The sequence below is a fragment of the Centropristis striata genome, chromosome 6, assembly GCF_030273125.1.
Source record: "Centropristis striata isolate RG_2023a ecotype Rhode Island chromosome 6, C.striata_1.0, whole genome shotgun sequence".
Taxonomy (NCBI): domain Eukaryota; kingdom Metazoa; phylum Chordata; class Actinopteri; order Perciformes; family Serranidae; genus Centropristis; species Centropristis striata.
Window position 1 is genome coordinate 19,593,465 of NC_081522.1, and position 12,219 is coordinate 19,605,683.

Below are 12,219 nucleotides of genomic sequence, written 5' to 3' on the forward strand. Positions count from 1 at the left end.
CATGCATGCTGAAAAGGTCAAAGGTCACTTCTCTAGTGACTCCACAGTTCATAAATGTTTAGGAGTTTTAATAAAAATGATGTATTGCTCTCTTTTGTCAGAGTAATAAACACTCTCTTTTTGTGTTTGGCCAGGCAGGACATGATGGTCTATTTTTCTATTGAAGTTATTTTGAAGTGGTGATGGGTTGTGTCGTTAAAATCCCCTTTTAGTGTGTGTGTGTGTGTGTGTGTGTGTGTGTGTGTGTGTGTGTGCCTCGTTAAACTGTGGGACGAATCATGTGCTCCAGGACAAGACTAGACAAGAAGAGCGGCTCCTCAGGAGGGCAGTGCCGCTGCCATGGCAACATATCAAAGCATGACACAGCACAACTGGTAATAACTGTATTTGAAGGTTATGTAATTGCTGGTTGTTGGCGATTTTCTTACATTAGTCTTATTTATTATCACACTTCAGAGCTTTTGAGACTTTTCGCCTCAGCTGTGGATGGAAATGTTGCATTCTGGGAGGTAAAAAAGGAAGAAGATCCTCTGAATCCTCCGCTGTCTTTGTTTTAACAGGTCATGTCTACCTGTCTACACAGGAAGACCACCCATATTCTTTTCCTCACAATTACATCACATGCTGTGGGTGGTTGGCACGGCAACAGACAGGCAGGGAATCTTTGCAGCCTCCCCGACAAATCAGTACTCGCCTTAAGAGTTTTCCTTTTATAGTGAAACTTAGTGATTCAGGCTTTGATTCATCAAAGTGCAGGTTTAATGAGTCGATTTAGTTGGAAGCAAAAAGTTTGCGTTTGATTATCTCTTCAGGGAAACGGGGATATTAGGCTCAGTGAATACTAATGAAATAGACAGATTATCACACTCTGGAGGTTCGGTACTGGAGTCCCAAGAATCAAATTCCCACCACATAAATTATTGGATTAAATGACATAAAAGTGAATATGGTTAAATGATAAACCTAAGAGCTTTATCCTTACTAACAGTTTAAACTAGGACAACTGTAAAGACTCATCTGATGACTTTCATTTGGGTAAAATTGTCTTGTTTCCCTCACTAAGCTTTAAGTACAGCAGTGGAAGAAGTCAAAATCTCTGGCAGTACCACACTGTGATTACAAGTAAAACTCCAACTTTTAAAACCTCCTAAAATTACAAAAGAAAACACCAACATTGAGACTTCTGTGTGGTATATTTTTACCTACTAAAGTGAGTAATTGACAGCAATTTTATGAGTTTTGGCCCAGGCTCTTATATTGTATCACATAATATTTTATAAGCTGATCATTTCACATGTGTAAAATGTTTTGTGCAAAGTAACCAGTGACTAAAGCTATTAAATAAGAGTCTAAAGTAGCTACAATACTTGTTCATGTTGTTGTATAAAAAATAAATAAAAATAAAAGAGTAGTATGGCATGCTCTTCCTAACTAGCTAACTATCATCTTGTGAAGGGCGGAAAGCTCCAGAACAAGCAAGAAGGTGGATCTTAAATGAAGATTTACCTCTCTTTGAAGCAGCAGTGTGTAGGATTTAGTGGCATACAATGGTGGGGTTACAGATTGTAACCAACTGAATACCCTTTCCCTCACCCCTCCCTTTCCAAGGAAGGCCAAATCATTTTGGAAGTCAGCTCTGTCTCCACTGTGTTAAAGTGTTCATGTGTTAATGTGTTTTAGTCTTTTTGGTCATTTAATGTCTTTTTTTGCCCATTTTGTGTTTTTTTGTAGTCATTTTGTGTCTTTTTGGGTCATTTTGTGTCTTTTTTTGGTCATTTTGTGTCTTTTTTTTGATCATTTTATGTCCTTTTTTGGTCTTTTTGTGTCTTTTTTGGATCATTTTGTGGTCAATTTGTGTCTTTTGTGGTCAATTTGTGTCTTTTTTGGTCATTTTGTTTTCCTTTTTTTGGTCATTTTGTGTCTTTTTTTAGTCATTTAGTGTCTTTTCTGGTCATTTTCTTTCTTTTTTGGGCCATTTTGTGTCTTTTTTTGTCATTTGGTGTCTTTTTTGGTCAATTTGTGTCTTTTTGTGGTCATTTTTTGTTATTTTGTGGTCAATTTCAGTCCTCTTTTGCTTAATTTTATGTAATTTTTTTTTATTTTTTTTTTGGGGGGGGTCATTTTGTGTCTTTTCTGACAAATCCCAAAGTAGCAAGTTATTACTTTACAAGGAGTCTCTGGCATGAAGCTGACTGTTACACACTCAGGAGATCAGAATGGACCTTTAAACTTATAGCAAAGGACTTAGATTAAAAGTAACAATAAAATATAAAAAAAATATATATAAATGCACAGACACAGACATGTTTTAGTTGTTGTCTGCTTCATTATTTGTCCAAAATTCGTCTTATTAACTGAGTTTGTATGATCTGAACTGTGCGCGTAAGATTCTGTTCAGTGAGCGGGGGTCACGGACAACATGCATGTTAAATAACGCGTCGCGACTCAAAAAGGTTGAGAACTACTGCCTACAGCAACCTGTCAGATCAGTCAATAATGTGGCCCAGTCTGAACAGAGCCATATCCGATTTGGATACTTGCTAAAAACAGTGTGGACAGTCAGCCCTAAAAATCGGATTTGAGTAGGAATCTGATTTGAATCAGATTCGCCTGAAGTCTGAACGCGGCCTATGTGAAGTTAACTTGACAGTATGTGATCTCGTGCAACACAGATAAAGAAACAGACACATGACACACTTTGCCTCGGGGTGCGCCAGACTGCCAGACTCCCTCTCTCTGCTCTCCGTCCTCTCCTCTGCTCTCTGAAAGACAAGTCCAGGCAAGTCCTCCGTCTCTGGCTCCCTCTTGCAAGTTCGGGACGGGCCTGAGCTGCAGCAGCAGAGCAGCAACCCACAGAGCAAACATCCGACCTGAGTCCTGTTGCCCTTCAGCCAAAACAAGCAGGACACGCCTCGGTGCAGCTGGCCTCTCACTCACTTACCTGGGGAGAGAATAGAGAGGAGAAGAGGGTGGGGAGGACATGGATCATTCACAGAGAATAAAAGGATTATTTTTGTCTAAGTATGGCTCAGTACTAAAGCTTAAAAAAACATGACAGCTGCTCAAAGCGATTTCCTAAAAGAAACTTATCCCCATTATAGAAAAAAAAAGTTATTATTAGGGATCTTAATTACTTATTTTGCACACTATCATCAGCTTCAAAATTTAAAGGAATACTTTATACTTATACAATATAATACTTATGTTTAATTATCTCAAAAATCCCAATAAACATTGTTTATATTTCATTATTATTTGCATTAATAACCATTTCAATCAATATTTAGTGCAATGGATTTATTTAAATCACATAAATCATGGTTCAATGAGGATAATTCACAGATTTTCCATAAAAAATGCATGGTAAAACTTTTTTTATGTACATTGGAAAGGGCTACATAGTACAAAAAATACTTTTAACAATTTTGTTTTAGATTCTTAAACTTGGAAATATGTTGGTTTGAAGGAGGAAGGGTTAAAAAAAAGAAGCAAACAAAAGTGTTTCTCATAATATCAAACTATTTTTAAAAAAAATGTAAGTAATAACAAATGATTGGATACAATCATTGAATACAAGGGATATGAGAAACATTTGGACTGAGAAAAGAAACAAACAAAAAAAGAATTAAGTCTGGTTGATGTCACAGTGCTCCACTTCCATCTGACTCAGTGTTGTTTTAATGCTCCTCAGTGTTCATTGATGCTGGCAGTGTGTGGGAGACTGTGTTTGAGCAGCGTACACCCCTGGCTCGTCCAGTGCCAGGAGAAGTAAACACACACCAACACACGGAGACAAAGAAAGATCCAGGGCAGGGAAACTGTTACAAACTCTGTCACACACATTGAAAGGAACCGCCTTTGATGGAGTGCTTACTGCCTGGAAAATAAACACACACACGCTCTCCTCTGGCCTAATTTGGACCGTCTCCCCTTCCGTCAGCACCACACATACAGTCCGACAAGACAATGGTCCAGTGTGCACCCACTCAGATATCCAGCTAACTCCGGAGAATAGAAACAAACCATGGGGGAGGAGATTTACCCCTTGATCTTTACCCTGCTACCAATCTGCCCACTCTGCTGCTTGAATAGAAAACTAAACATGTGACTGTCTTGTTTGGGCAAAAAATGGTAGAAATGGTGGATTTGCTTGGTTTAGGGGACAAAATCTTTAGGGTTTAGTCCACTTTTTTAAGCAAACAAATGCATCATCAAATCTTTTTTTGGTCATTTTGTTTCTTTTTTGGGTCATTTTGTGTCTTTTTTTTGGTCATTTTGTGTCTTTTTTTGGTCATTTTGTGTCTTTTTTGTGTCATTTTGTGTCTTTTTTTGGTCATTTTGTTTCTTTTTTGGGTCATTCTGTGTCTTTTTTTGGTCATTTTTAGTCTTTTGTGGTCATTTTGTTTCCTTTTTCTGGTCATTTTGTTTATTTTTTGGGTGATCTGAACTGTGCACGTGAGATTGTGTTCAGTGAGCGGGGGTCGCGGACAACATGCATGTTAAATTGGGGGTCGCGACTCAAAAAGGTTAAGAACTACTGGTCTAGAGTATCATTATGAGGATTGGTATAACAGAGGTTTCTCAGAATTTAATGTTTTAATTACATTTGTAGAGTTCAGCTCAGGTGAAGTCTCCCATAAAGGCTCCAGGTAGCTTCAATAAACACTAAACCGCAAACACATACCTACATGTGAAGATTAATGTCTGTTTGGACGAACTTGACACTTGATATGCCGGGTATTCATTTCATCACACTTCAAAGGCTTTCTCTGCAAAGAGTCTCCACAGCGCCATTGTTCACTTCATCTGAATTCAAAGCGAGAGGAAGTGAATGGCTGTCAACTGTGACACAAGAAATTTGATTTGTGATTAAACTTAATACAAAATAATTAAACCTGTGTATGTCTCATCCTGTTCCTGTAATTGCTTCTGATTTTATAATTTTCTCTAATACAGAACTTTGACTAAAGAATAACTAAACATACAGTCATGGAAAAAAATATTAGACAATTTTTTCCTTAAATTTCTTGTCCATTTTAATGCCTGCAACTAAAGGTACATTTGTTTGAACAAATATAATGAAAACAACAAAACTAAACTCTTATGGGCTATTTTTGTTTTTATCATTAAATTTGTCCAAACAAATGTACCTTTAGTTGCAGGCATTAAAATGGACAAGAAATTTAAGAAAAAAATGGTCTAATATTTTTTTTTCATGAGAGTAGATATCTATAGTAATAGCACTTTTACATCAGTCACTCTACAGGTATTGTGCATCTCATAGAGGCCCCTAAATATGCAAATTATGAGTCACACACACATAAGGCTCCACCACCTCTCCTACATAGGAATAAAACAGACTTTATAGTTAACCCTTTATCAGGCGAATTATTTGGTAACTTCAGTGGATATCAAAATGGGGTCGAGAAAAAAGTTGCAAATTTACTAGATTAAAGTGGCAAATATACAAGAAAAAAGTCGCAGATTTAAGAGATTTAAAGTGGTGAATCTGCAAGAAAAGTTGCTTTTTTCCCACTTCTTTCTGATAAATCTGTGACTTTTTTCCACGCAGATTAGCTACTTTAAATCTCTTAAATCTGCGACTTTTTTTCTTGTAGATCTGCCACTTTAATCTAGTAAATTTGCAACTTTTTCTCAAAATATTTGTATTTTTTATTTTGTATATCTGTTGAAGTTACCAAATACGGTTCTTCACCTGATAAAGGGTTAATTAGCTTGTTATTATTGTTGTTTTGTGTCTCTTTCTCTTTGCCTGTAGTCTTTTTATCTCACTTTGGGCCCCTGTGCCCGTTAGTCCCGTTCAGTAATCTATCCCTGCTGAACACAATCCGGTTACCCTCGCTGGGGCTTAAATCTGTGTGTGGCAGAGATGTTGATCCATGTGGCGTCTACCAAGAGATTTTCACCTGCTCAGGTTCAACTCTCAGGCCTGTGAGGAGGGCAGCAAGCAGTCATCACAGATCTGGTGTAGTTTACACAAAAATATTGCCACCCACAGCGTCACATCTTGTGTGTGAGCTACTGTTAGGATCTTTGCTGTGTTTAGGGAAGGTTTGCACCTCTAAACTGTCGAATCTTACATTTTCTGTCATTTGTTCCCTACGGTGGCCCTGAAGTGCAAATCACAATGGCAAATCAGAAAACACAACAAATCAAAAAAACACAACAAATCAGAAAACACAACGACAAATCACAAAACACAACGACAAATCAAAAAAATCAAAATCAAATCAGAAAACACAACAACAAATCAAAAAACACTTTTGTTGCGTTTTCTGATTTGCCGTTGTGATTTGGCCTTCAGGGCCACCGTAGTACCCAGCATTTGAAGAAGTATCAAAACTATCAAACTAAACCTCAGAATGAAAATACTCTTATTACAAGTAATGCATTCAAAAATACCACAATTACATGCATAAAAGTATTCACAATGAAATGTACTTAATATGTCCAAACTAAAAGTACTCATAATGCATAATCGCTACTGCCAGTGTTATACTGTTATATTACTAGATCATAATTTTTGGATTTATTCATATAGTATTATAGTATATATCTTTAAGAAAATAAAGAACATTAATGTGGTGATTAGTAAAGATAGAGCTAATTTTAACTACTTTATATACTTGAAGTATGCTTGTATACTTGAACAATGTATCGTACATTTAAACTGTTTTTTTTTGTCAGTAAAGTCTTCATTTGAAAAGTAACAATAGCTCTTAAATACATTTAGTGAAGTTAAAAGCACAATATTTCTCTATGAATTGTAGTGAGGCCAGAGTATAAACTAGCAGGCAACAGAAATACTCAAGGACATCATAATTGTACTTCAGTGTAGTGTTTGAGTAAATGTACCTCGTTACTTTGCACCACTGCTTGCACTTAATGCCTGGAAGATTGACTGCTGCTGTCACTGTGTGAAATGAAATCACTTGACAAATGTGTCCAATAGTTTAACAGTCCTGAGTTTAACCACATCAACATCTCCCTCTAGTGGAGGATAGCAGACCACAGAGGAACCCATTTTCTTCTGTCGATTGAAGGATTTGTTGTCGTTTTAACACTTTATCAGGCAAAGAACTATATTTGGTAGTTAGAGTCAGGTAATATTTCAAGAAAAAAGGTGCAAATTTACTAGATTAAAGTGGCAAATCTACAAGAAAAAAAGTCGCAGATTAAAAATGGCAAATATGCGCTAAAAAAAAGTCAGATTTACCAGAAAAAAGTGGGAAAAAAACAACTTTTTCTCACAGATTCACCACTTTAAATCTCATAAATCTACACATTTTTTTCTTGTAGATATGCCCCTTTAATCTCTTTAACTTTTTTCTCAAAATATTATTTTCATGTGTTTTTTTTTTTACACATTCTGGCTGTATGTAATATCCTCCAATATTCTCTAGGGTTGAAATTTGTAATTTGCAAGTATTTCAATGAGTGTCCTATTAAGGGTTGAAGTGGTGAATCTGGGAGAAAAAAGTTGCTTTTTCCCCACTTTTTTGTCTTAAATCTGCAACTTTTTTCTGGTAGATTTGCCACTTTAATCTAGTAAATTTGCAACTTTTCTCTCGAAATATTACCTGAAGTTACCAAATATAGTTATTTGCCTGATAAAGGGTAAAACACCAGTGGATGTGTATTTTTATAATTAGATGTTAATGAAAAACCAAAGGCAGTGGCAGGGTTAAAATGTTTTACTGTAGTGCTACAGTACGCAACAGGTATGAATGAAAACATCGGGCAACATCATGTTCTCTGTAGTTTCGTTCCGTGTGACAAAAATATCTGGCATGTAGAATCCCCACAACATGGCAGTAGAGTAGAAAACAGGAAAATAAGAATGAAAAGAACAAACAAATTAAGGTGTAAATAAAAGCATTCAAAGAGTCGACTTCCCTCTTGTGCTCTCCGATTCTCTCCCACTGGGTAGATCAGTACTGGCATTGAAGACTGAAATTCAAGGGTTAAAAACCAGTAAAAACCAAGATCACAGATCTGGCTTTGTATAGCACGACCATAATGGCTTACTCGCACACATGTGCTCCCTCACACTGACGCACACACATCCACACACACACACACACACACACATACATACATTCATTCATACATAGACAACAAACTCACACAACCCTGGGAGAGCGATTGTCGCCCCTGGTCTCCGTCCTCCAAGCTGAATTAGATTAGGAAAGTCAAGGTTAATCACCCAATAAATACATTCTGAAATCTCTTTTTAAAACACAGACCTCCAGATAAATATATACAAATTGATTAAAAAGAAAAACAAACAAATAACGCATACAAGTGTTTACATCTTAAAACAGTCACTTGAACATGGTGTGGACTAAGATGCACACACAAACCCCTTCAATACGCCAAAAGTATTCAAATTTTTTCTTGTATTCTCACTCGTTCGCTCCATCCCTTCCTTCACACGCTGCTTCTCTTTGTCACTGATTGTACACACTAGTGTCGTGGTCTAGACCAAAAGCAGTGCTATGCTATTATCCCTTCTATTACAGCACTACAGGCACAAATACAAAGACACTCTGTTTGGCTCTCTGCCCTACCTCATTCCCATTATCCTTCCTTCCTATGTGTCACTACTAACACACACAGTGCTCCCTGTAAACAAGTACTCTTTGTCCTTCCGGATTATAAATACTGTTTTGGTAAAATCATCATCATTAAAAGACAAGACAGAGTGTATTTGAGCGTACATCGATACAAAACACAGAATTGCACTGTTGGAAGATATTCCTCCTTCGATTCTCATGTTTTTTCTTCTTTTTTTTGGCTTCAGCGTTAAGGCCCAAATCTGGAGTGGAAGGGGAGTAGGAGAAGTCCAAGCGGTGATCTGCCTGCGCCCATAGGGCCTACTGTACTGTAGGTACGGACAACACACATACAGGCACACAAACAGATAAACAGTATTGCAGGGCAATATAAAAAGATACTAAGGAATGGTGAAACATCCTCTTTGTCATTTCTTTTTGCAAAATCATTCCTCATCATACATTTCATGTTATTATTTAAAATCTTTTTTTTAGCCGTGCTCGTCTCTCATCCCTCCTTTCCTGTCCAAAGTGCGTGGGTGCCGGTGCTGTTTCAGTCTGGCTACACTAGGGGGTGCTGTTCCTCTCTGCAGATGACTGACAGGCGGTGGCTGTGGCTGTGTTTATTGCTTTATTGTCCGTGCTCCTCCCCCTTTCAGAGGAAACAAAAGGGACAAAGTTGCCCTCCAAACACTGATCTGAGGTCTCTGCCCTCGTCTGCTGATTGGAGTCTGTGCTTTTTGGAGGGATCTGATGGCAGATCAGTGGCGGAGGGGAACTCCTCCCTGAGGAGCGGCCTCAGGTGAAGACGTAGTTGAGGAGGAGCTGCGAGAGGAGTAGGACGCAGAGGATGAGACAGTGACGGCCCGTTAGCGACACGCCGTCATCTGATGCCCTCTGACGAGTCATTTGACGACTCAGAGCCGCCAGGTTCCTACGGAGAGAGACAAGGGTCAGGTAAAGTGTTAAACAATGCTCAGGAGGAATTAAGTCTAAATAAATATCACAAAAACACAAGTATCTGTCAAAAGCTATCCTCTTGAACCCTAATAAAATGATTTATATTATTAAATAATGATGGACATTTTTGCTACAGATGCACTGATGCCTGCCTTTCGTGAGTTTCTAATTCTGCTAGAATGAATATTATAAAATATAAAGTCTTTCCCTGCATTCATGTGATTGGAATATTCACAAAAATTTGCTCCTGACTGGGAAAATTCACATGAACGTAATATGGTATTAGTTTTTAACGTTAGAGTGATTCATTAGAAAACTCCTCTATAGCATTAACACTGATAACAAGTCCGGTAAAGGAGTACCTTAGTGGTTTTAGGGTATTAACATGATGCTTAAATACTCTCAAATCAAGTCTTTAAGTAGAGTCTAAAGTCATTTATATTCAGTAAAAGTCATCGAAAGGGTGACGTAAGTCCACATCTCTGCTACCCCATTATGCTTCCCTCCACAAATATATGTATGCACGTAAATGTTATTCTCACCTCTGGATGTCCTGCTGTGTCTTCTGTATGGATGTGATGGAGGCTTCTATCAGGGCGATGTCCTTCACCTCTTTATTGCACCGTGCACATTGGTTTGAGAATCCTGGGCACATAACAGGCAAGAACATGAGATTTGTGTAACTGAATTTGTTTGTTTCGAATGCGCATGTCAAATCAAAAATCAAATTGCCTTTATTGTCATAATACTATACAACTATACAATCAAATTTAGAGTGCCACTATGTGCAAAGTAAAAGCAATCATAACACAAAACATGAGTAAAACATTTAAAAATATGTTAGAACACTGAGCTAAAACTAGGACAAAATAAGGACGTGTTATGTAATAAATAAATATAAAAATAAATAAATTACCACTGATAATGCTACAAAAGTTATAGACGAGGTAGATGGTATGTCTTGCACATATTAATTGTATTGCACATGTCAGTTTTATTGCACATTTTAATGAATGTGTGTGCCTCACCTTCATTGTCCGAGGACTCGTGTGTGGGTTCTGGTGTGGTGCTGCTGCTTTCAGTGTTCTGGCTGCAGCTGGACGGCTGACTGCTGGCCTTCCTTCGTTTCCCGTTCATCTCAGCCTGGGAGGAGGCAGAAGAGTTCTCAGTGTTAGTTGTTTAACCCATTTAAGCCGGGAAAGCATTACCGCATTTCTACCATTAAAACCGGGAGCGATGTGCCGTTTTTCTACCATTAAGGCTGGGACAGCGGATACGTCGTTTTGTAGTATTTGTATTTTTTTCCACCTATTTTCGGTCTCTTGGCCAATGAAATGCATCAGAATCATGATCAGAATACATGTGGGAGTGTCGCAATGCAACATGGGCCTTTTCCAGAAATTTGAAATCATGGTGGAGGACAACTACAGCGGAGGCATATCTATCTATCTATCTATCTATCTATCTATCTATCTATCTATCTATCTATCTATCTATCTATCTATCTATCTATATATATCTATATATATATATATATATATATATATATATATATATATATATATATATATATATATATATATATATATATATATATATATATATATATATATATATCAGAAGTAAGTGACGGAAGAGATCTTGATGAAAACAGCGCCGATGATTTTATTGCTGATCCGGACTTTGAACCCTCGGAACCAATCGACCGGCATTTATGGATGAGGAATATGTTTTTAGACGACATATTTTCACCGAAGAACAGACAGATTTGTGGCCATCTGGAGATAATAATAATATATTAATAATAATAATAATAATAATTGATTGTGATGATGATATAAGAAATCATGACTGTTTATGTCTTATATTACTTTATACATCGTTGAGTACCCTGAAAAGTGCAATATATAAAATGTATTATTATTATTTATTACTATTATTATTATTATAATTATTATTATTGTATTACAGTAGGCTAATGAGAACTATGTCTATTTCTTCCAATGGTCATATCATGTTTGCATCTTGCTAATGGGCATGTATTAGTATTATGCATAGGATTTTTATTCAGTCAAATGTAACATTTGCTGAGTTTGTTGATTTTTTAAAAAACTTTATTGAAGGTTTGGACAAATAAACTCAACTTCTCATGAAAGCCACGGGTATAAGCTCTCAAATACTTTTTGAATTTCATTTCTATCTGCTACAGAGGCTGAAAAATCAGGTGCAGTCTGGAAGCTTGACAGGAAGCAGTGCAGCTTTTCCTTTTGATGAAATGCCAATCAATACTCGATCAATATGGCTGCAGTTTGGAAGTGTGAAGAGTGTGTCTAACCTTCTGTTGGCTGGCCCAGCTGTGGCTGTAGGAGAGTCCGTTGTGTTGCCTCTGGCTTTTCTCGTGTGTCTGAACCACTCCGTCCTTCTCAAACTGAACCAGGCAGCGTTCAGGGTCCCATGGTCGTGCGCTGCAAAAAGCAACAAAAAAAGAATACAATGAACTGTGGATGCAGTGTAATATAATAATATTTTGTGTTTCTACTAGAACATGTTTACATACTTTCATGTTGAAAAAACATTATTTTTCTCATACTGTCTGTCTGCATATTCCTGTATTCACCCTCTTTCTAAAATGCTGCTTTAACACCTGTTTCTTTAAACCCAGTCTGCTCTGATTGCAAAGCCT

General features: G+C 37.2%; 1 protein-coding gene across 3 annotated transcripts in view; it reads right to left on the reverse strand.

Annotated features, from left to right (window-relative positions):
- Positions 1–7,700: 7,700 nt before the first annotated feature.
- The window catches only part of osbpl5 (oxysterol binding protein-like 5), a 51,164-nt gene continuing 46,645 nt past the window's right edge, over positions 7,701–12,219 (reverse strand). For all 3 annotated transcript variants that reach the window (XM_059335132.1, XM_059335129.1, XM_059335130.1), the window contains 4 exons: positions 11,872–12,001; positions 10,565–10,679; positions 10,079–10,181; positions 7,701–9,510 (listed from right to left, as the gene is read on the reverse strand). In XM_059335132.1, the coding sequence (XP_059191115.1) occupies positions 9,375–9,510; positions 10,079–10,181; positions 10,565–10,679; positions 11,872–12,001 (484 nt within the window). In that variant the 3' untranslated portion in view covers positions 7,701–9,374. The remainder of the gene's footprint in view (positions 9,511–10,078; positions 10,182–10,564; positions 10,680–11,871; positions 12,002–12,219) is intronic.